Below are 25,785 nucleotides of genomic sequence, written 5' to 3'. Positions count from 1 at the left end.
AGATTAATAGAGGCCACCTTTGTGATTTTACTACCCTCACTGGTTGGATGGGGCCCCCCACATCGAACTCAGTGTAGGGTCCCATAAAGGCTGTTTAAACATATGAAATTAGTTTGAATATAATATTTAATATCAAATCTCCTGCTGTTTAGTTAGTTGAGACGTCTGCCTCCTCTCTCTCATGGAGTGCAGAACATGAGAATAAAAGCGGACACATTGGTGTTTTCACTTGCTCCCTCCATGAAAACACCACTAACACGGATTGACCAATAGGATGTCGTGTTTCCCCGGTGAGCCCGCCTCCCGCCGCCTCTGATTGGTCGACGCGGTCCTCCATTACCTCTCATCCGCTTGTCTCGCTCCGTGGAGGAGTAAGGTGAAGCTAACCGCGAGCGGAGGAGAAAGGAAAAGCTCATTACCGGCGAGGAAGGTTCTCAAGACACGACACATAAGCAGTTAAAAGTCAAGTGAGTACGTTACGTGTGGTTTTTCCATCCATTCGGGAAGACGAGAGAAGGATTCAAAGAAGGCTGAACACGGAGAATTGTTCCGGGAATGAGCAGGTACGAGACTTCGGTAGCAACAGGTGCATCCAGTATCGCTGTGGTAGCTCGGTTTCGGTCGTCAACTGTCAACCCGTTCTTTACTTTTCCACCAAAGAACACGGTTTTGTCAAAATAATCCTAGTTCTTTGTGTCAAACTTACTTTACTAGGTCGTTAAGTAGATGTTGAAATGCTTGTTTTGTTGCATAAAGAGGTGAAACGACGTCTCGATTAATCGCTTAGTCGATCGCCATAAAATGTGTCATCTTCATTATATTCAAGCAATCGTCTATGAAATCACCTTAATGTCACACTAACATGACATTTATGTTGATATGATGTACGCGGGCTAAGCTACAGCTGGACGATATGAGTTAAAATATTATAATTTGACTGCGATTTTTGTTTATTTGTATATTTATGAAGATCCGCATTATTGGCTGTGGCCTAAAGCATTGCTACTCTTCCTGGGATCCACCTTAAGAACACATGACATACAGATTTGATTTGTAACTTTTTTAAGTCCAGCTACAGTTACATATTCTCATTAATATTTATTTAAAACAAGTTGCAGCATAAGCATATGACAACAGTAGAACATTATATATGGTAATCTAATCAAACAGTGAAACTAACTTTTTTAATTGGTGGTTAATCAGTTCATAGTTCGTTTCATAAAATGGCAAAATTGGATTGTAATAAAACTAAAACTGTCATTTTTTCACCTTAAATATGTGGGTGTTGCTCTTTCAGTGTGGCAAAACAAACCTTTGGCCCTGGAAAACACCATGGACAGGTTAGTCAGTGATGAACATGCTTGTTTGTGGCCGCACTGTAATGGATAGTGTGAGACGCTGCGCGTTATCACAACATTACCATACAGTTTGTGTTGCCCATGACTTATGCACTGTCTATTGTTGTTGACCACTTATGTGTCCTTCCTTAACCTCATCTCCTCGCCTCCATTTGATACCTGCTCCTGAATTATGCACAGGAGGGGCCTTTCTGCCTAATGATTGGAGTATGTTTTATTTAAACTGGGAACAAAAGGCACCACGGCCGTGGCAGGGCTGCTTTGGGAGGAAACCAGACACTAGTGTTTTGTGCTGGGGCTGAAACTGAAGCACTCATGCGGCGCGTCGGTCGGATGGTGGGAGCAGGAGCAGCAGCACACTGGCCTCCCTGTGTGCTGCTGCTGCTGCTGCTGGTTGACGTGCTCCGGCTGCTGTGCTGACCCGACTCTTCTCCGGTACACCCACAGGGTCTGAGATGGAGGCTGCAAACAGAACCTCACACAGATGTTACTGCAGAGGAGGTGCATGTGGGTGCGATGCACGTGTATAATATACATATATATATATATATGTGTGTGTGTGTGTGTATATATGTATACAGTACTTGGACAAAGAGAGGCACAAACTGATAAGCAATACATTTTAGTTTTCTTGCACAAACACAACTTACAGAGACTGGAACCTGGTCCTGATGAGGCAGAACATCGTTTCGGAGGAACTGGTTAAGTTGAGGGCTAAGATTTGAATTGAAGTAAGGTAAGGGTTAGGCATAAACTGGTTCTGGGGTTAGGGGTGCTTTGTTTTGGCTGTCCTAGGAAGAATAACTATGCAAACCTTTTTGTGTGTGTGTGTGTGTGTGTGTGTGTGAAGATTAAAGAGGAAAGGAAGCCAGAACAAAGGATGTGAAGCAAATAGAAGGGCAGGATATAAAATAGAGAAGGGTCACAAAGCCATGGGCCATATGTAAACTGATCTCTGTCTCTGTCTGTCTTTGTCCTTGAAAAGAAACTAGAATGTGCACACACATATATACATGTTTTGTAGACAATGTCCTGCAGAAAAAGCAGAATTAGTTTGTGTAGTGCAGCACCTGTGAACATGACTTTGTCAGGCTGGTGTAACAGCTCTCGTTTGTTGTTTAGCTTTGGGAGTTGTCATCTTTCAGTGAAAATTACTATATTACTCTGATGCAGAAGTTTGCACAGCCCACCTCTGCAACAATGAGGTAACTGTTAATGATGTTCTCACTGGTACAGATCATTTCAGAATCAATAATTTGAAAGGTTGACACATCTTTCTAAGCTGAAGTAATCCTACACAGTTTCACTTTGAACTCTTAGTGACGTGTCGGAGTGAGATAATTGACGAGGATGTAACAGGAAGGTGGCAGAGGTATAAATCATCGGTTTCTATTCTTACCTGCGTTGTTTACCTTTTCTTGCAACAATAGTGTGATGTGATGTCGTCACGACACATGAGCGCCTCCATGTGATGCCCTCACTGGCATTGTTGTTTTTAAGGAAAATAAGTACCTCTTATCTTTGTGGCGCTGATGAAGTAAATGGTTTAATGAAAAGAATGGTGTCATTTATTTGAACAGAAAAAAGGATTGACTCACAATGTCTGTAATCGGATGTGAGAAAGGATTATTAGTGGATGGAATGAAGTATAAACTACTGGCACGTGACTTAAAATATGAAGAAACTGCGGTTATTGGTTCACCTGAAGAAGCAAAGAACATAAAAGTAATTTATTATTAATAAACAAGGATACATGTGTGCCTGTTAAATAGACTTTGGCTATTCATCAAGCTTGTCGATAGGATTTAATTTCATTTTTATTTAAAATATATATACATATTCTGATGAATGCATGGTTGATCACAACATGCCAGTATTTAGGTTCACTTCTTGTTGTATGGCGTCATTCCAGGCATCATTCCAAGGTTCCTACAAACACTGATAACGAGGTCATGGTGAATAATTTATCAAGAATAAGAGCTCAAAGGCTCTTTTAGATATAATTCCTATTCAGTGTTGACTTACATGACTTGGAATGACTAGTTAAAATTTGTATTTTGGACAGTGTCACTTGAAATACAGCTGTTATTTTTAACCTTTTGGTTACAGCAATTGCTGAAATTACTACTTGTTATGTGAAAGTCGAAACCATACGACACGTTGTTGTTTTGTGGTGTGTAAAGTGTATTTTTCAGTTTAAAATAACTCTTAACACTAACTGTTTAAGGTCTAAATGTTGACTGTATTCTACCCGCCCATTAGCAAATAGTAGGACAATAACATCTAAAGAGCCACACATTTCCTTCAGAAGTTTGTAGGAAGATAAATATCATTAATATCAGAGTTGAGAGTGAGCAGAAATACAACTTAATACATTTGCTGAATGACACCTGGTTTGTGCTGATTCAGGTACGCTTTACTCTCTCCACCACCTTCTCGTTTTGTCTTCTCCGTCATTACCTCCTTCCTCTTTTTCCACAGACACAGACGGGGGCGTTTTATTTTTACCTCTCTACGTTCGACCACTCACTCGTCTGCTGTAGTGAGATATTGTCACATCCTCCCCCCTTTTGTCACACGAGTAGAAAAGGCCTCTTCAAGTCCTGTAAAGCAGATGGATGTGAAGGAGACAAAGGTTATCAGTGGTTAATGCGCCTGAGACCCCCCTGAGGGCAGGTGGGAAATGGTTATGTATGGTTATGTATACGTCTGTCTGTCTGTCTGTCAGATTTTGTTTATCTGTCAGGACCACGCCTTTACTATTGTATTGGACTCTTATTGTGAGACGGCAGTGTCGTATGTCGTGTGGGCATTTGTAGTGTGTATGTGTGTAGCGTCGGTGTAGTAGTACCCTACCTGTTGTATACATATATATATATATATATATATGTATATGTATGTATATATATATATATATATATATATATATATATATATATACACAGTATATACATATACACATATATATATATATATATATATACACATATAAAGAGAGAAAGAGAGCTGTAACTAGCGATTATATTACTAATAGATTAATCGTTTGATCCATAAAATATCAGAAAAGCTTAAAAAATGTTGATCAAACCTGGAAATGATGATGTTCTCAAATCTCAAAAATTATTAACTTTTAATGACTTCTTTGTTATCCAGAGCAAAGAAATGTAGGAAATATTCACATTAAAGAAGCTTAAAAAATCGGAAATAGTAGGTTAAATAGGCTGCTACCTCCTTGAATTCTATACGTTATTGTATTTTGCTCCGCTGAGTAGGCAAAATATTATGTTAATTTCACTACAGGAGAAACTAAATGACCTCTGCAGTTGGGCACAGAGAAAAGACTATTAGCTATTAGCCCAAGTACTCCCAATATATCGGCATGTTGGCTTAAAGTCTAATATTTTGCATCCATACTAACAAACTAAATATCTTTCCAAGTCATATCCACAACGTCCCAAACTCCAACATGCCTCCTCTTCAATTCATTTTTGGTTCTAAACAGATACCCGGTGGTAATTCATTTATCAATTTGAATTTATAATCACCTATCTTTTACTTGTTTTACATCCATTTAGGAAATGTTTGCATCATATTTTGAGTAAAGCAATTTAAAAATCCAGTCAGCAATTTGATTTCACCCCCATTTACTCCAAAGGGCCGCGGCGGGCTCCAGTCGGGGGATCTATGTTCTAACACAGAGAGGCAGAAATGATGAGTAAATGTGGTGGTTTGAGACTGTTACTGTTTCCATTCATCCTTTGTTTGTGTTTGAGGGGGAAATGTAGAAAGACGGACAAACTTTAGTGTGTGTGTGTGTTACACTACCATAATCCACTGTGCCAACAGTAAAGCTGAGGGGACGGGGGGGACGGGGTGGCTCAGATTTCATAGCCCCTGATGAAAAGGTGTGGGTGAGGGGTTGTCACCGGGACCTGAGCTGCCCACAGACACGGTAATATGGTGATATTGTCTAATAAAAGAGGCATTTACAGCTGTCAGACATGGCTGGAAATAGAGGCTTGATGTCTTGGTCTTTGTGCGTCTCTGTGTGTGTCCAGAGAGGGATCTGGCCCAGACACCTGTATTTATTACACTGGAACCTTTTGGTCCAAGTTCAATGAGTCGGTCCATTTAAAGAAATTACACAAGTTTACAAAAGTTTGATCATTTCCTCTGTCCTATTTCAGGGTAAAGTAAATATCTTCAGTTGACGGCGTTTTGATCTCTGAGAAATTCCCTTTTCCCCTATTATTTTTTGACATTTAGTGGACTAGACATTTACGACATTTATTAGAACAAATAATCTACAGGTCATTCAACAGTAATGATCATCAGTTGGTGGTTTCAGCCTTGTTTTTGGTCTTGTCTGCACATATTTGTACGTTTAACTTGCAATCTGTTGTCGTAAAAAATACGACCTTTGAGTCCAATAATCAACTGTCTGGAACGTGCCAAAACAAAAAAGTCTTGAATAAGACGTAACGGAGCCAAGTCAAACAGTGGAACAGAAAAAAGTAAAAATATTAGTAGAACAAGTACAAAAGGGCGTGTTTTCTGTCACAGGAAATAGTAAATGGTCCCTGTCAATAATCTTACCAGAGCTTTGTCAGGCAACATCAACATTCTGACTACCACACTGCATACTTCTCTCCTGGGTTACAAAGTCCAGAGTGTGTTGCGCTGTTTTCTGGTGAAGTTTAATCTTTGTGTGATTTATTTTACAGCCTAAAGCTCCACCTCACCACCACCACCACCACCGCCATGTACCACCCTCGTGTTCTCCCCCTCCACTGAAGTAGGAAACTTTGTCCTTTGTGATCTGGTTCACAAAATTACCCATGGTTTGCAGACTCTGGGGAAATACAATAGCGATTAGCAATCACTTGACTCCTGAGCGTGTTGATCAGTGCTATTAGATTACTGATTACTGTTTCTGAGGCGAGGCAATTATGAAGCTAATCTCGACAGAGGCGTCCGTATAATGGGCGATCATCATCTGCAGCATGTAGACCTGTATAACCTGAGGTGTAGGAGGATCCCTGTAATTATCGGGACATCATTTGTGCTCCCACTTTCTGTTTTTGGTGGTATGGAGTCAAAGAAATACAGTCAGTGTTGTTAATGAGCTGCAAAGTAAGAAAGAACTACCAGACTGCTGATGAAATAATAACTGTCTTTAATGTCTATGATATCGCTTTCCGCAGCATGAAGCAAACTTTTCCGCCGTTTGAGAGATCTTTCAGCTTGTTCATAGACTGAAACCCAGACCTGTGTAGACGACGGACACACTTGATTCCCCCTTTGTTGCTCGTATACTGAGACGGCTGAACAGCGTAGACGAGCGTGACTTCATTGTGGACAGAAATGTACTGTGTGAGTGTTCACCTGGAACAGATTAATTACGTATCAGAAAGCAGCGAGCGCTTTTAATGCCAGATGTTTTCCATGTCTACACGGAACGGCTGAAAGAGGATATTTTAATAACTGCCAATCACCATCAGGTGGTGATTTTAAAACTCTAAGAGTCCGTGTATGGAGAAGTCATTGAGCTGCATGTTGAACTTGACAATCTTTGCACTTTAAACTACTTTATTATGGTTGTGGTACAGTTTTTTTTTGCTTTTCTGGCACTGCACTTTTCACTAAATCAAATTTATTCTCGGTTTGTTTAAGAGGAAGGAAAACTCCGCAGTGTGACTGTGAAAGAGGAGACTGGAGGTGAATTTAATGCTTTGCCAGATGTTTGGCTCTTATAAAAATGTTTTTATGAGGCTTGTATTGAGACTTTTTGTCTTAGTTTGTGTGTGCTTTTGGCTTTTTCCTAGCAGTCAGCAATGCTGGCTGTGGTCTGCTCTCGATCAGCACTTATATTTTACTTGTTTATTTTACAAATGTTATAATTAGTGCAAATAGCTAAAGTCTATATGATAAACACAAACGTTTGTATGTTCATAGAGACCCAAAATTGGACTTAAAGTGGTCTCTTACCTCTAAAATCAGTCAGTAATTTGTCCCAGTTTTGTGTGCATTCAGCTCTGTTCATTTGTTGACTTTACCGGCAACTATGTTGATGTCATTGAGCGGATGTCACCTGCCTGTCCTCGCTCTGTGCCCGGCAGGTTAGTTTGCAATTCAAATGTGTGTTGCACATGTTTCCTTGTTGCTTATTGTGTATCTGTCCTTTGTATGCTTTTCAAAGCATCCTTAAAGGTATTAAATAGTGGACCATGATCCAGTTTTCTCTCTATATCCTCATATTTCATCTTGTTTTTTTACTTCCTTACCAGACATGACGTCACTGACATGCACATGTCGCAACAGAGCATCCACGTGTGAATGACTCCTGCTGATAGCATTGCAAGCTTTTACCTCTCATGTCAGGGACTCTTTGTAAGAATTAGATGCTTGAAATCCACTTAAATCATTGGGTTTTTAGCTGATGTTGTCTGAGTGTGTAAGAGTGTGTGTCTGCACAGCCACGCAGGTGTTTTCTGTAATTATTTATTAGAGTAATGGTTCTCAAGGTTTTTATACCGCCAACGTTAAAATACAGTGCTGCAAATAGGTCGAGCAAAGTCAGCTACAGACTTTTCATAGGAAGCAGATTTACTCCCAATAAGGTCATTTGCTCTCTCATCATCCTCCTCTTCCTCATATATACTTACCTATACACACATACCCTAGGATATAGAGTAGAACAGTATTTCTGATTTTCCATCAAAGGAAGCTCGGTACACGCACCACTGTTTGGTATTTGAGCACTACTCTAGTTCAGGTCTGGTGGTTATCAAACACAGAGGTCGATATTCTTTTTAAAAAGAGCATAAAATATGATATTCTGGCTTTAATTGCCTCATATGAGATGGTTCTAGGGAAGCAATGAGGCCAGACGAGGAATTCTGTTATCTCGGAGCTCAGCGGCTCGTTTGGTGACTGTAACCTGACTTTAACCACTCCAGGAGGTCCAGTCTTTACTGGATGGGAAAACACCCAGTTCTCATTATGGAGTCAGAGTGTCTTAAAGTGAATAGGATAGTGTGTCGATGTGGCGATTTTAGGATTTGTATGGCTGCAGAAGGATTGGGATGTGTATAAATAACCCAAATACCCCCATCTGGTGCAGCTACAGGGGTGAAATGATGCTGTCTGATGGTGTTGGATAAATAGAACATTATGTAGCTGAAAGCAACCATCTTTAAATAACATTTGCATAACGTAATTACGCTGTCACACTGAGAACAATGACCTCTTTGCTGTACCTGATGTTACCTGCCCTGGTTGCTTACCAAACACATTCCTTTCTGTCTTTTGCGAGGTTCTCAACCCTCAGCCACACTGCCATAAAGTGTCACCTGTTTCCCATCTCTGATCTGATCTGTTTCCCATCCTTGATCTTTTTTTTTACTCTTATCTTAGCTTTCTTATTTTCTTATAGCAGTTGTACATTAGCGGCACATGCTGTACGTTATGTGGGTAATAAAACGACACGGCTGCAGAGAAAACACCTGATGACACATTTCTGTAGGATAAACCTGGGGAAACCTGGTCCTTTCACTCTAACTACACAATGAGTGAGGTCCAGAGAAATTACTCGCATATGAAAGGAGGAGACTGATTCTAAGAAGGTTCATACCGCACACTAACAAATAGCAGTGTTTTATTATATTTGCTTTTTACTCCTAACATAGGCCCCAAACAATGCCTGTTACTGTTTATTATCATGCAAACGACAACAGCAGAACGACGTACACAGACAACTAGGTCATATTCTATGTGGCCTTCGAGTGACACCGCACTCACTGTGTAAGTCTATTAACAGCTTTTGCATGACATTTTTCAAGCATTAATGCTTTCCATGAATAGCAACCGTTAAATACGTGTGATGTGTCAACGTACAGCGGCGTGCACAAAGACGCCATTGTTCTCTGCTGCCTGTGGACAGAAAGATACACTTTGGTTTGTCATTTTAATATTTCAAGAAACCCAAACTAATCATCTGTATGTGTTTGTATGGTGGTATTTACCATCATGCGGTCATTGCTATGCATCCTGCCTTGTTGCACTGTTTTTGTTTGCTCTTGTTGTCAAATATGGAGAATCTCACTTGTGTTTTTTTTGTTTTTCTGTGACATTAATTAATAATTGGTTATATTAACGAAGAACAATGCATGCACTGTGAAGTCAGTGTCTCTGTGCGAAGTCTTGCTGCTGGTGAATTCATGCAGTGTGTCATGGCTGTGGCAGTACCAGCTCTGGGGCCGGGCCACCACGGGTGAATACCTCCATCTGACTTGTGCGTGGTCAGCTGCTCACACCACACAGCTCATTATATAACAAGACAGAGGTGGTGTATATGCAGCCGGGCAGGACAGACACCACTATACACTGAGCTGGCATTGGAAAATCCTGTCCATATTTTGACAGTTTATGGTTTATGGCCTTAGTGTTGTCAGCCCTCTGTATTTGTCTTGTGGACAAAGAAAGAATTACGAGTTGTTTGCGTGGTTCATCATTTCTCTGTATCCTCTCGTCCTTTGATTAACTCGAGATTATCACAGCGATCTGGTGTTAAATCAGCTATAAAACTGTTGCCAAAGCTCTTCACAACACAGACAAGAGGCCAATGGAGACTAACACATGACAGTCCTTGACCATCTGGACTCAGGCCTAAAACTTCAGTGACAGATGCGGTTCCACATGACGGTGCCTCTGCTGCAGACACGTGTGTTTTGTGACGAGTTGTGCTCAAACAGACACTGGGAACACAGGAACAAAAGCTGTTGTTTTTCCTCCAAGATATTTTTCCATTATGATGAAGTCGGCGAGCGTTTTCCCACCTTTTGAACAGGAAGTGGATCATTTTCTTCCCCCGTGGTGTTTGTCCACAGCTTCCTGCCAGGCCAGGTCTCCTTTTTTTTTTCTTCTCTCACTCATCTGTGTTTTTATCTACTCATGTATCCTTGTCACGGACCTCCTTTGTCACCGTGGGTCCCTTGTTGTTGGCGATAGCTCATGTTTGCTCTAAATAAGGTAATCTCCTGCTTTTGTAGATTATTATGTAAGATGCTCTCTCTTCTCTACAATGACACTGATAGCGACCTCCTCCTTACATCAGGAAATATTTGCTGCCTTGCACACAAGTCATTCTTTGACTAAGGTGCAGGTGATGTAACTTTTTTTGGACAGCATTTTATTTGGTGTACAGTTCCTTGTTGTCCATGATTGCCCTTGTATAACTATTTCACATTTGACTTTGACCCAGGTTAATGTGTTCTGCAGTCTTTTACTATTTGAGAGTGGAGGATTTCCTACCGTATCCATTTAAAATCACCATAACTAGATCATATATTGCAGCACTCTGGGGGGGGGGGTCCTTAATACGAAAATAATTGTCTTCTCAGATGCTACTCGGAGGCAATAAGATGTTTATCATTTGCAGAGTTCATTCGATGTTCAGTTTTAAAATGAATGCTGCCCACCAGCTTTTCCTGGTTAATAGTTAACCAGGAAATTATTATTAATATACTCTCTCTGATCTTGCTACTGCTGTGTGGGTGCGTGTGTATTGTGTGGTTTTGGTGGAACATGACACACAAATGCTGATGTTGTCAAGTTTGGCCAGGTCGGTGTAGAAACACAGTTCAACTGAGTTGTGACAGCTGGTTGTGGTCGGCTAGAGATTTTTAGACACTGGTCTGAGCCGTGAGTGCCCAGCAACAAGCAGCTCTCTACTCCTACACGCAAGAGAAATTTCACCGCAGACGTTGATGATTCAGTACAACACAGCTTTCCCTTTCCCGCCACTCGATGCCCTGCTCTGTCTGTAATCAACACCCGAGCACTTCCACCTTTTCAAAAACGGCTTCCTCTCTGTTTCTCTTTGGATCACAGACAATGGTAATGATGTCTTTGAGGTCCTGTGGGAGACTTGACCCCAGAAGTAAAGTCATAGCTAAGCATTGTTGCCCCTCCATCTGTTTTAGGCTTTGAAAACATTTGTGATTTGAAGACACCAGGTGAATGTTGAGGTCAGCTCAAAAATAAGGTTGTACAATATGTCAAATGTACATTGTGACGATAAATCAAGGCCGTCTTGCGCTAAAAGGTTAGTGAAACAATTTTAACCCTATGGTGGTTTAAAGCATAAATACGATTGTGTTGCGGCTAAACCTAACAAAGTAGGAATGCTGTCTACATACAGCCAGAAAAGAAAAGCATTGTTTTGCTCCAATGGTACATTGTGCTGTCAATGACGACAGAAATGACTGGATTGTCTTCTGTAAAAAAAAAAAAAGTTTTTAAATTACTTTACAGGCTTGGATCACAGCAGACATTTTGAATTGGATAAAAAGCATTGCTACATTGCTTATTTTGTATTGCACAGGAAGCACATAGCTTCATATTTATAAATAAAGTTGGATTGGATAGCACTAAGCAAATCGGCAAATCAGACACCAGGACTGGCATCAAATGTCCTTTGTTTTAAAAATGAATGTAGCCAAGATCTCTTCTAAGGAATTCTGCTCTCAGTACAATGACTGATTGATTCATCAGCCGGGCTTGTGCAGGTCACACATCATAGTGAAGACACTTTATTTGCTCTTTTTGTTTGATGCTCACGGTAGGCAGGTGTCATTAGTCATTGCTTGAATGAAAATTCTTGTGAAACCTTCACATGCGAGCCAGCAGCTGGTATGCAGTGATCGGTAATCATATTAATTACACTTTGTTAAACAGGCAAACGTGTTTGCTGAAACATTTCTTCATGTTTTACTACACCAGATTCAAGGAAGGATACAACCAATCCATTTAGCTCCTCATAGACCCAGGGCTTTGTCAACTCTTGGTTGTCATCAGATGTACGGTCGCTGTGCCAGTGCAGCTAACAAGACTATAGGTTTTGGCACAGCGTCAACAACTATTCTTTCCCTGTCTCGCTCTCAATTATTTTTGTCTTCCCAGTTTCTTATTTTGCCTTTCTGTGGCATCGCTTTTGTCATCCTCCACACTCTGTCATTTCCTTTCTGTTTTTGTCTTCCCTCGGCTTCTCCGATGTCTCTTGGTCTCGTCTCGTGTCTGCATGCATACGTCTCAATCAGGCCGACCCTGTGTATAATCTCCCTCTCTGATTCATTGGTTCACTAAATCCAATCTTGCTCTCACTTTACCGGACACATTGCAGTTCCCTCTTTCCAACGTGGTAGAATTTTTAGCTTAGTTGTCTGGCGGAATGTGGTCATCATGAGCTTATGTTTGTTTAGATTTGTCTGTAGTTTGTTGATCCCTTCTGTGGACTTCTCGTGTAATTGCATGTGGAAATGATTTTAAAGCTAAAAATCTGATTTATTCCTCAAAGTATTCAGACATCATTATTGGCCCACAAGATAAACAAATGCCTCTCCAGGTATGAGTAGGAGTGTCTTGTGTGTTTCCAAGTTGTAATAAATCAAACTCGTACCTCATTCAGTCCAGATCTGTCACGAGTCATGGCAGATGTATACACAACAGTTGTGTTTTTATCAGGTAGACAGCTCTTTGCACCAGTTTGCTTGACAATGTTCTTACAGGAAAAACTAACAAACTATTACGTAGCTTAGCTCCACCTCTGACAGCCACAACAGAAAACAATAGAGAAGGCAGGGACAGCCTTTGTCTGACAATAGACGGTCACACAGGGCTTCTGAAAGTGGATGGGGTCATTAAGGGCATGTTTGGATCCATGCAATTGTGGGTTTTAATGTTTGTTATGGTTTACTTGGCACTGATAGCATACTTAGCAATAAATCACATCAGTCTTAATACAGCAGTAACTTTAACTGTCAGGTCATGAGTAGAGTAGAGGAGACTAATGAGGAAAAATCAGGGTGATGGTGGGGATGGTTGTTCTTTTTTTTGGGAGGGGCTGCAGGGGGGGGTTAGGCTGGGAGGTCATCCATCCACCCACCGCGACCCCCTCCCCTCCTCTTTTCTCCCTCCTGCCTTGGCTAGTCTCCATGTGCCCGGCTCAGGGCCTTGGGAATGAATGGCGCCCGGTTTCTGCTCCGTCTTTGAAGCCGGCCAGGAATGCGAGGCCTCTTTTTTTTTTTTCTCTCTTTCTCTCTCCCCTCTCTCCCTCTGTTGATCAGGCTGCCGGCAGCACTCGCAGCTATCTGTGGCAGTGAAATATTCCCTCCGCTGGGTTCATTGTGCATCAGAAAGCCGGACGTCATAGGCTGGCCAATCAGCAGGTCCCTTTCTGCAGCCTTGGGTCTCTGTGGGGGGAGAAAGGGACTCAGTAGAAGTCTTCCCTCTAATATCTGGCTCTCCTGGTTACTTAGTCTGGTCCCTCTTCAGAGTAAGAAAGATGTTTTAAAAGAGAAACAGGGGGAGGAAATGATTTGGCTTATCCTCATTTAAGTTGAAACTTGGGAAACATATTTATTTCTCTTATGGAAACTAGGAAGGTCAGCAACTTGGCCTCAAAGTTTGGGTGAGTTTTTCCAGTTGATTTTTTCTCTTGCTATCTTTCTTTAGTTAAAGTTTACAAACTGTTCTGCAAGTTTCCTTCACCAGGTGGTTCCCAGTCAGCAGCCGCTCTGTTTTGACTGTTCATTCACTCCTCCAGTTTTGTGTTCAGCTTTTCTGCTGTCATTGTTCCGTTCTCTTGTCTTCTGTTGTTGTGGTTTGTGTATGAGGGTATTTGTCTGGGCTGGTCACCTTCTGCCTCACCCCCCTCCCTCCCTCCCTCCCTCCCTCTCGCTCCCCTCTGTACATTTTGTCACTGCCTGTCCCCTCCATCACTTCCACTTGAGCGCTCCCCTGTTTCGAGAACCCCTCTCTGTTCGCTGAGGGAAGAGGAGGGCCAGGCTCACACAGACACACCATAGATCAGAAGGCCCGTGATAAACACATGGAATCCCCCTTAGTACTGTAGTTTGAAAGGCTCCTGGGAGGTGGGTTTTTGTGTGTATGCAAAACGACCACCAGTATCATCTTTGCGTCAGGGGTTTTCAGCTTGCTCAACAAACCTGGGAACATTTTGGTCAGTTAATCATAAAGAAGATTTCAGTGCATTTTCTTTGTCAGTCAGGATTTCTTTTTGTTGGTGAAATTCTTTGAAAGAGAGAAGAGGGATAATTAACACAATGGTGAGGCACAGAGTTGATGGACTGGTTGGCTTGTCTTTGTTTTATTGGCAACATTGACCTTTCTGTGTGCGTGACAGGTATGCAGCTTCAACTCGATGACACTAAACAACATGCAGGTCACACAAGAGAGAGGCCATTTGCTCCGTCATTAGAGCCCGTGGTAAAATCTAAACCTACCATTAACTCGCAGCCGCTCACTGACTTGGGTTCACCTGATATTTGATGAGCTCAGGTGAAGAGAGCACACATAAAACATGTATCTATCTATGTATTTATTCCAGTCTTTAAATGAATGTCCTGTATAGTATGAGTGATTCAGCAAATCCATTAGAGGCCTTAATATTTTAATAATGTGGTGTTTGCAAATATTTTATGGCTTTATTTTGCTTGACGAACCTGGGGCAAAGGTAGACAATCCTTCATTAGCCAGAGGGCTGTGTAACACGGCATTATGTACCTGTCACATGACTAATCTTCACATATTTTGGTAGATCCATATGGAATTCCTGAGATTTTTAGCGCGTGTGCTGCAACATGCACCGCTGACCTCATGGCCCTTCATTAGGGGCCTCGCTGATGCAAAAAATGGCAAACTCCCTTCAGCAGGTGGTGAACTGTACTGACCCACAAAGCCACGCTGCAGTCACACATGAAGAAAAAAAAACCTCATATCTTCTAAATGCAAATGATGATCTCAGTGCTGATTTTATAGAACAGTGATGGCTTTTAAACTAGCTGGCTTACTAGGTACCTTCATACCTGTTACTATTTTGACACAAAGTTGTATTATTTTCATTATGCCGTTTCAAAGAGCCTTTAAATGTTTGTGAATTTAATCTGCAATCTATGTTGACTAAAAACCTTGAATTTTAAGTCTTCATGCTGCAGAACATTTGAACCTGTTACTTGAAAAAATGTGAAAACTGTGAACAAAACATTTCTCTCGGGAGGAATTTGACCTAGAAATGTCAGACAAAGATCTTGTTCACTGATGAATTACTGCCTCCCGGCACCTTCATTTATTATTTATTTATTTATTTTGCATGGATGTTTTTTATTAACAAGTAGAAGAAGTAATTTCTTACTCTGTCTGTCTTATCATACAAAAATCACATTATGTACATACTGATAGTGTGGAGAGATTTATGGTTGTACAAAGTTAATGGGAGCTAACTTTTCAGGCTGATAACAAGTCTGTACTTTTTTGTGTTTTATCTCACAGGAGCGACTGAGAAGACTTTACCAAGAGGCTTTGAAAAAGTAAAAACGGAGGCAGGAAAATGACCCAATGAGTGGCAAGTGTGACTGACAACCTGGTGCAAAAGGTTTTGATGGTACTTTACCCAGTTTCACCAACAAAGCACACTCATGCATCAGTGGACACACACACGCGCCACACGTGCACACCCTGCCCTTTCCTTCATGCCATCTGTCCCGGTCCTCCATGGATTCCTGCAACTTCCACTTTGAGAGAATGAGCAACGTGGACCTGCATACTCTGAGCCTGCCTGTCAGCCGGCTCTCCCCAGCCAAGTCCAACAGCAGCATCGTCGAGCAACTCGCCCACCACCAACACGGCAAAGGAGACTCTGCATACAGCTCCTTTTCTGGTGGGTCCAATGCCCCAGACTACCCGCCTCCCTTCCTGCCAGATGACCTCCACTCCAGCTCCTTCAGCCACTATGCGGATCTTAAGTATGTAAAGTCCATTTACCATCCCGGCCACGTCCTGCAGTCTGATTCCAAGACCATGGACCAGCTCTATCGCTCTGTGGAGGCTATCTCTCAGCACTATCATAACAATTCCACCACCAATGTAAGCCAACACAACAGCAATGACGGTTTCCATAACAACAACAAAGCACTCTCTAATCAAGAGGTAGCTTTGGGGGCTCCGACCCAGAATCCTCCTCCTCCTCCTCCTCCTGTGTATCCTCCTCCAGTCCCAGCACGCATGGATAGTTTCATAGCCACAAAAAACTTGGAGAACACCAGGGTCCAACACAACAGTTCTGAGGTTAAACCCCAGCATGTACAATCGCAACAACAGTCCAGACCTTACAGTCGACTCCACTCAGAGCAACATTGTTTGAATTCCCAAAGCCACGAGAAGGTTAATTCAGATACGGGCAAATCAGGATTCAAGTCTGACTCTGTATCTGCCGCCTGGAAGGCCCCTCAGCTGCAGCAACCACCGGGCTTCCGTCCTCACCTTCAGACTCACGATCAGACGAGAGTTCCACTGAATCCAGAATACCTTTTCATCATGGATAACAAAGCTGCCCCTGAGCAGCGCAAATCAAAAAATGTTTCAAGTGGATCTCCGCCCCGAAGCATAAGCCAGTCTGAGCACATTAAACCCACGCGGCTCTCCAGTGGTAGTAATAGTAACTTTGAAAGCCAACGCAAAAGGGCACACTCGGCTCATGATTGTCTCGGGTCAGAGCCGACGCGTGCTGCGAGCCCCTGGAATGCTGGTCATAGTTTTACCAACAGCAGCATCCAACACAAGGGTCAGTTCTACTTTGTCACAGGGTTGTCTAAGCTGTCCGACTCAAACGGTGCGTCCGTGTGCGGCTCTGATGCCGGTAGCGAGGGCTCCACTGTGGTGGAGAAGCACCGAATAAGAGATCAAGAAAGAAGCCACAGCACTATGGATAATTTGTTCAGACCTCTCCGTGAGAGTTCTAGCACGTCCAGCGATACAGTTCCCGACAAGAGAGAGGTGTTCACCTCTGTGTCCGAGGGCAAAGACATGTCCTCCAGAAGTCAGGATCAGGAGAATCACAGACCGTCCTTCAGCTCAGTGCGTTCCTCTCAAAGCTTTGACACCTTAGACGAAATCAACATGATCGAGAATAGAGAGGTCGGCCGCCACACTGTCAACAACCCCATTTTCTACTGTGGACCTGATAGAAACTGCCTCCCACATTCTGCAGTGCAAACGAAGGAAGTCACCCCACTAATAAGCAACGAACCGCCCGGCTACTGTAAGAGAGAAGAGCGGGCAAAGAGAGGGAAACGGCAGCCTTTAGGGGATGTAGCCAGCGAAAGGATAAACAAAGAAACGACTCCGCTTCTCTATCACCTCACTGAAGCTAACAGGATAGCTCTACACCCCAAAAAGGATTCTGATGTCGGCGTTAAAGGAAAGGAAGCAATTCTCAACAAACTAGGTCATGGAGATGTGTTGGTAAATGATAATGAGAGACTTCCACAAGATGACATGAGGAAAAACGATAGAGGGGATGTTGCCTGTAACACACTTGATGACTCCTTTAAAAAGTACTACAAAGAGAAGCTGAAGGATGCCCAGTCTAAAGTCCTGAGGGAGACCTCTTTTAAAAGGAGGGACCTGCAGCTGTCATGGCCACACCGTATCAGGCAAAAACCTGAGTTCAGGCCGACAGTGATTCACTCTTTCTCCACTTCACTGGACTCTGAGACATCCACAGACACACTAACGCCTTCTCTGATCTCCGAGGAGATGGAGCGGCCGAGTATAAAGGAAGAGGACAGGCAGGAGCAAATGGAGGCAAACGGCGAGACCGAAAAGGAAAATGGAAAGCCAACAAATGTCGCTCAGCCACAAGTGCCACGCATTGGTGGCAGGAGGCGATTGACTCCAGGGCAGAAGAAGATGTGTTTCTCGGAGCCGGACAAACTCAATCTGCTCGGTGGTACCCCCGCCCACTCTGCCTGCCACTCGTTTGGCAATGAAAGTGAGAACCTCTTTGCAGCTGAATGTGAAAAAGAGGAACCTGAGCAGCAGGGAGAGCAGGGACTTGTCGCAGCCCGGAGGAAGTTGTTTGAGACAAGAGGTCGTGCCCTTTCAGCATCGAGCACCTCAAAAACGGACCTGAAACATCTGCAGCAAAAGGCCTTGGTGGAGTATATGGAGCGTAAGACGAACCAGAAAGTGGCTGAGCCACAACAACCAGCTCCTCAGGTACCTCCTCCACCGAGGCAGAGGCACTCTCTGGGGGAGAAACCATTCGACTGGGGCCCCAGGCCTCTATCGGGGAATGTTGAAGGCAGAAATACAAAGAAGAAGCATCACAGACCCCACTCTGCAGGTCGCATCCTCGATTCCTCTAACAGCTCTATCAGGTAAGAGAGAGAAACAAAGATGAAGAAAACTCTTGATGCTATGTTTTTGTCTTGTCTTGTAAAGTATTCTATTTTCATCAAACAGGTATGCACAGTTCTTCTCAGCACAGTCTTGTTCAGGTCAGTATGCTGGCCAGGCAAATCAGCCCAGAGGGAGAGAGAGCCAAGGCCCCTGTCAGGGGAAGTCTGCCTCTGCAGAGAGCCTCTTGGACCAACCAGATCCTCCGGATTTCTACAGGAATAGGTCAACATCCACGCCACATGCATTTCAGGTAAGACATTTCTTGACACTTAATATGGGCGGAAGTGGAGTTGGGTCATCTTTCATTCTGCGAGTTTACATGCCGATGTGTCCTTGGACGAGACACTTAATCCCAAATTGCTCCTAACGGCTGTCACTTACAATTCTCTTTGGATCTGCCAAATCCTTTTACATAGTCTTCTGTTGAAAGTGTGTAACCTTTTTGTTTTTTGGTTTTTGTTTTTTTTCGTGCTCTGCAGGCACACAAGTACGAGAAGGAGCCGTCACCAATCTATGATATGGAGACCTGTAGGTATGTACCAGCACAGCAGACAAATTGGGGCATTTGTATTGGTTTAAGGTCCAGCAGAGTATTACTGTAGGTCAGTGATGTGTGCACTGACTGTGGCACAGACTTTAAATCTTAGCCTGATTCACTGTGACACTGGAAGGTCAACACCCACCTGCTCCAGCAAAGCAGCATTCCTCTCAAAAGAATTATGCATGACTGCGAACAGAAGAATCATTTGAGTGAAACATTTTTGGGGAGTTTCCCAACTATGAATTTTCTTTTAGCTCTAAAGAATATTCTTATTAAATGTCGCAAATGTGCCATTTCCTTCTCTTCATTCACCATTTTTATATGAATTACTTCCTCATATTTGATGCTGAATGTCTGTCTCAGTCCCCAGACAAACATCACTGAGGATTCCTTGGTAAAGCCAATGTTAGCGGGCGGCCAGCAGCGTGTGGTCGCACAGAGGGGGAAGTCTATGGAAGAGCTTGGGACTTTGAAATTAACAAGACCCTCGGCTTTAAGTAAAAGTTCTGAGCAGCTGGATCAACTGTGGAGACGTTCGACTGGGTCAGGAGGCCTAGACCTGGACAGGAGGAGTTCTTCATTTATTACTGAAGTCAGAGAAGCCCAGGGGCTGGAGAGAGAGCGGAGGAGACAATATCCGACAGAGCAAATCGGAAAAGAACCAGACATTGTTGGTCAGAAGAGCACTCAGGGACAGACGCAGAACCAAACCCAGAAAAAAAGCCCACTGAAGCAGAACTTTGAGCCAGGGGTGGATGTGACGGTGAGTACAAGTAGATCCACCTCCCCAGCCTCCTCCTCCACGTCCCAGGCCAGAGTTCACTCTGGATCTCCTGGATGTCACGAGCCTGTCGTAGATGAGTCCAGGTCCAGCAGACTGCCCAGTGAGACACCGTCGCCCAGAGGTCCGGACACCGGTGAGGAGATCAAATCCACTCCCACCACCCCGGTCCAGACAAAGCCTCCTTGTGAAATCAGGCCTTGCTTCAGGTAAGAGTAGATTCCCTCACTATTCACTGAATATTGATGATTTGTGTTAGTGTGTTGGGCGTACTGAAAATGTGATGTTTCACTCGTGTGATTGTCCTCCAGCAGAGTCAGGACTACATCACAGAGAGAGCTGTCAGTGGATGAACCCAGCGATGACTTCCCACCACCACCTGATCCGAATGAAGAAGTGTCTCTGAGCTGCGGCGTCACCACAGATCCGTCCCTGTGGATTCTACCTCCAGAAGAAGACATCAAAGAGGAAGTCCAGAATGCAGGGCTGACGGACGACATGTTTGAAGACGAGTCCACCGGCTCAGCTCCTCAGACCCGGACAAATGAGACGCCTGTGTCTCCCCGCACGTCCGTCTCTGACGCAGACGTCTCTCAGCAAGCGGAGGAGGAGACAAATACAGACACAGAGGAGGACAAGTTGGAAGAAAAACACCAGGAGGTGGAGGCGAGGGGAGCACCAGAGGGAGAGACCGAGAGCGTGGAGGAGCCCCGTGAGAAACCTGAGTGGGGCGAGCTTGTAGAAGCAGTGGTCAGTGCCGACCAATCGCTGACCAGAGTGTTCTACCCGCTGACCAATCGTAAAACGGCGCTGATGCTGATGGAGCAGCTGCTGTCGGAGGACACGCTGCTAATGGAGGAACACTACAAGAAAAAGCAGGAGCAGAGAGGAGCAACGGAAAGGTGCATGAACTTAAAACACCTCAGTAAACTCAAATGTTACACGTGTTGTTTTTTGTAGAAAAAGACAGTTGACATTGTCCTTGTGCAACAATGATGATTAGGATTCTTATTTTAATGTTTCAACACCGTGGAATGTGATCCTGGTGAAATCCTAATCATCTGAGCTTTGTCGAATCACACACACACACACACACACTCTGCTTCTGTAATCACACTTCAGATACACAAGGAATGTGCAAATGCAGTGCATTGTTTCTGAAATGACTAAATGACCCTGGGTTTTTTGTGCAGCGTGAGCGACATGTGACCGTACATCCTTCACACACAGTAGGAGACACATTGACCCAAACATGTCTTTTATGTCTTTGCAGTCCTGACGTGGTCCACGGTGCTGAGTCGGCTCCTGACGGCCACAAACGTCCGCACACAGACCTGCAAAGCAGAAGTGATATCGCTGAGAAGAAGGTAATTATTAACTCATGCAAAAGAATGGACGGTGTCTTACAGCACACATGTATTCTTTTTTTTTTTACCATTGAAATCCTTATCAAGTTCCTCTTTTTAAAATCAGAACAGAAATACGGTTTTAAATGAAAAAGATATTGCAAGCTTTATGAACAGGAGGTTAATGATAAACCAGGCGGAGCAGGAGACAAACTGTGAACTAAATGCTTTAGTTGTGGCCTCATAGGTTTTATATGGATACCATCTGGATGCTGTTTGGCCTGAAGTGACTCAGTTCAAGCGGAGATTGCTGCGCCTCCTTATCACATGATGTACTGTCTGCCTCTTATCAGTGTCTCCAACGTGTCTAATGTTTGCCTGAGCTAATAGCCTTCCCCTTTTCTCCTGATTGCCTTTCATTACATATACTATTATCTGTTAGATAATATGTTAATTAGTATCTAAAATTAGAGTGAAGTCATTTTTCTTACGTACATTTCTTCTCACAGCAGCTGTTAGTGTCACGTATCGGGGAGCGTTTACATTCCCTGGAGAAGATGCGAGACGACCTCCAGGTGGACATTGAGGGGAACACGGGCCGGGGGGAGGCGCTGGAGCTGCTGGTCCGAGAGTGCTGTCAGTCAGTGGAGCTGGAGAGATACAACCTGTTCATCGGAGACCTGGAGAGGGTGGTGAGCCTGCTGCTGTGCCTCTCTGCTCGGCTGGCCAGGGTTCAAAACGCCCTGAGCACCGTGGACCAGCACACAGATGCTGAGGAGAAGGTGAGGAGGGACCAGAAGATCTGTGGGTCCAATCTAATCTAATCTGATCTAATCTAATCCTCTACATGTGTTAATTATTCTCTAATCTCCAGGAACATATGGCAATAATATAAAAGTTCCTCACTGCAATTTTGTGTAGTTATCTGATAATAGGGGACTTGAAAACGTCAATTTTTATCACTTTTGTTTGTTGGTGTTTTCTCTCTCTCCTCTTGTGTGAGTGGCCTGTGTCTGCAGTGTTTTTCACTTAAACAACACAAACACAAGAGCTGTAAATGCCCAAAAATCTCTCAAAAAAATATCTAAATATAACTGAGTTGTCAATTAGAAATCAATTAGTGAGCACATAATGGTGAAAACTGTTGATCACTGTTTCCCAATCCTCCAAATGTGTTGTTTCATCCACAAACCAAAGATATATATTCCTTCCTAAAAATCTGAGATCTGAAATCTGTCAATTAAAAAACAAAAAAACTTTGTCTTGCTGTTGTTGCAGCCCCTATGACTGATATCTGTGATTAATGATCATCGGAAAGTCCATAAAACCACTTTCAAATGCACCACCATGTTCTCTCCATATTATGCTATAATGCACACGCGCGCCAGTGAATGCGCTCCCCGAGGGCGATGCACTTTCACGTTGCCATGCAGACGTCACGATGTAGCGCAAGCTCGTTTAGTTTCAGGTGAGCCGTGGACCACGAGTGAGCGTTAGAGCCGCACAGCTGCTCCCCTGCCCTCAGACGCGCTCTCGTTGTGTTTGAGTTAGAGCGAGTGAGCAAACAGAGACGTTTGGGGAAAAGTTGAAGGGCAAGTTTCACAGAGTCATGGTTTTTTTCTTACTGTGTGGAATTCAAAAAATGCATGCCGGGGTTTATCAGAGTGGTTAATTGGTCATTATTGGCTTTAGTCCGCGTTTGAGCCGGAAGATTTAATTCCTGACACTCGTGCACTTTGACAGAGCTGCATTTGAAATGGTTTCATTCCAATAGGTCTTTATTTTAAATTCTTAAAAGCCTTTTATCACTCGGTGTGTTTTTTCTTCAGCATCATTTTATGTTTGCATGGATGCATTAGACGTCTGGATTCATCCATGAATGGGCTCGTCTGTTAAAAGCCGCGGCTGCTGAACGCGCGGCGCACACTGAGGGCTTGTTAGAGGCTCATTTGTTTTCCTGCTGTTATCAGTAACACTGGTATTTACACTGACTCACCGAAACTCAAGCCTGGGTTTCGATGACATTTTGCATCAACCCTGCCCTCTGTTGACACAAGGAAAGACTGCACCTGCTCACCCGTGGCTGTTTGAAACATGATCCCAACAACTTTTACAACTCCAGTGATGTATTAGCTCTCCATCAAAAAACTTTATAACTCTCTTTAACAAGGCTTCTGTAAACTGTCTCGAAAACATTCTACTTTCTATCAAAACAAGTCAGGTTTGAGTGCGATCGTTCACCACCTCTGTCTCTCCGTGCGTTTCTTTACGCAGCAATCTCTGGACAGCCGCCACCGTCTGCTGTGTAAGCAGTGGGAGGACGCCAAAGACCTGAAGGACAACCTGGACCGGAGAGAGAACCTGGTGTCCACGTTCCTGTCGCGGCAGCTGTCCGGCGCGCAGCTGCAGGACTACCGGCGCTTCGTGCAGACCAAGGCGTCGCTGCTCATCCAGCAGAAGGACCTGGAGGAGAAGCAGAGGCTGGGAGAGGAGCAGCTGGAGGCTCTGTCCACCAGCCTCGTCCTGTGAAGAAGGAGAGGAGGAGGAGGAGGAAGAGAGAGGCACGGGGGAAAAAAGCCCCGCTGTGAATGTGTATGTGTGGAGGAGAGGTTTGTCACTTTTCCACATACAGACACAAGATAAGGAAATGAAGTGGTACTTTTGTCCCTTTTTTAAGATTTTGACAGCACTACAGGAGAAACTCATCATCGACTGTCGAGACGGAAGCTTGTTGCCTTTGCTCTCGTACACTGAAGAAAACCCAGGCGGTTCACCCTCTGTCTGCAGCGTCAGTCTAACTGTGACTTCAAACAGATCTGTCTGTTTATTTGTGTGCCTTGTTGTTGTGGAACGTTCTCCGTTAGAGCCGCCGTGTGGAAACCCTCGCGTCCCCCTGTTAGAATTCAGTGTGAACTTCTTCTTATTTCATGAAGACGGTCGTGCTCCAGCTGTGTCTGCACGTCTGGAAACTATGATAAGCTTTAAGATTTATATAGGGCTTCAGTGAAAGTGAGTGGCCTGAGCGTACTGTATCATATAGATGTAGAAAATCTTTTTTTTAATTTTCTTATTTTTTAATGTTTCAAATGAAAGGCACTAAAAAACAACCAAAAAAAGGTGAACGCACTTTGTAATGATACATAAATGCACATTTCTTCAAACATCTGATTTGTTTCTCACAATAATTTCAAGCAGAAGCCTTACTTACTTACTCACTTACTCACTTACTCCACTCTGATTTGACATGTACAAATATCAATGTCACACTAAAGTTTGAGCTCATGTCGAGGCAGTCTCTCACGTCGAGGCGCTTAAAAACCTCTTCAAAGCCCTTTATTAATTTATAAATCTGTCCCTTTTGTCGCAGAAGTGACAAATGATACTTGAAATACTTTTTTTTTAATAAATAATAAGAGGAAAGTCCACAATCTTCACTTCAGGTGTCTTAAACTAATTTTGTATTCACTACCTCCACAGTCTAACCCCCCCCCTCCTTTTACACGTGTGTAACATTGATGTTAGTATCTAATAAAAAAAAAAGCCCTTAGCACATACACAAATCACACTCTCAACAAAAGTAATCTCACGTCTTTTGCTCCCTGGTTATTTTTTGTAATTATTTTTGATAGTTGTGTTGTTATTATTCATCATTGCCCTGATCGGTCTGAGTGTTTTTGATAGAAACCTGTGTGTGTGTGTGTGTGTGTGCGTGCGTGTGCGTGCGTTTGCTCTTATGAAGTCAGAACATTATGAAAACACTCATATTTAAAGTGCTGCAGTGTGCGGATTGACTGTATTTATTGACGAACACAAATCGCGGTTGAAGAAGCAGAGAGAAAAACTCTTGCGTCCGTGTTTCCTCCACCGTCGCCGCCACCACCGACATTTCTCTGCAGATTTATGACTGTGTTCCTCCGTTTACTTCACAGATGCATGTTTGTTTTGGCCTTTGTTGCCGACGCAGACGCCGAGGCTTTAGAAAGACCTTTGTGTCGCGCCCTGCAGTGTGCTGGAATTCCTCAAGTATGCAAGAGAGAGAGGGACCACCATTTTGGAAAGAGAGAGAGAATGTGAGTGAAAGGCTTGGGCTCGTGGATAAATGCTCCCTTTTCCTCTCTTGTTGGTGTTTGTGCAGAAAACAGCAAACATTTCACAGCGGTAAAGGTCTCAGAAAAGTGTTTTTTTTTTAGTTTTTTTTTAAGTAGGATTATATTTGCCTAGTTGTGCGATTGTGTTCCAAACACTCAAGGCTGTTGGACACCACAGATACAAACAGAATCAATTTAAAAAGAAAGAAAAAACCATGTTTCAGTGAGTGAGTGAGTCCCTGCTGACGACACGAGAGCAGACACATTTCTAAAAATCCACTTTCTCTTCATTTATTTCACACTTCACACTTATTTACTGTTGAAATATTGAGTTGTGTTTTCCGGGGCCGGTTTGGAGTTGTAAATTCCTGTGATGTTTGTAATATTGTGAATAAATTAAGCTCTCCCTCTC

At 43.3% G+C, this 25,785-nt stretch overlaps 1 protein-coding gene across 6 annotated transcripts; it reads left to right on the top strand.

The window, feature by feature from the left end:
- The first annotated feature begins 356 nt into the window (after positions 1–356).
- shroom1 (shroom family member 1) lies at positions 357–25,785 on the top strand. Of its 6 annotated transcripts, XM_044041868.1 has the most exons (10): positions 357–563; positions 1,298–1,340; positions 15,708–18,595; positions 18,681–18,867; positions 19,097–19,149; positions 19,522–20,148; positions 20,251–20,841; positions 21,213–21,306; positions 21,795–22,067; positions 23,560–25,785. In XM_044041868.1, exons 3-10 carry the CDS (start codon positions 15,930–15,932, stop codon positions 23,812–23,814), a joined length of 4,746 nt encoding a protein of 1,581 aa, XP_043897803.1. In that variant the 5' UTR covers positions 357–563; positions 1,298–1,340; positions 15,708–15,929; the 3' UTR covers positions 23,815–25,785. The 6 variants fall into 6 exon arrangements, with proteins under 6 accessions (XP_043897803.1, XP_043897804.1, XP_043897808.1 ...); XM_044041869.1 differs by lacking the exon at positions 1,298–1,340 and having other exon boundaries at positions 357–467; XM_044041873.1 differs by lacking the exon at positions 1,298–1,340 and having other exon boundaries at positions 20,254–20,841.

This window comes from Solea senegalensis, linkage group LG13 (assembly GCF_019176455.1).
Source record: "Solea senegalensis isolate Sse05_10M linkage group LG13, IFAPA_SoseM_1, whole genome shotgun sequence".
Lineage (NCBI taxonomy): Eukaryota > Metazoa > Chordata > Actinopteri > Pleuronectiformes > Soleidae > Solea > Solea senegalensis.
The sequence above is the reverse complement of the archived record's forward strand: the minus strand, read 5'-3'. Positions and strand labels throughout refer to the sequence as shown.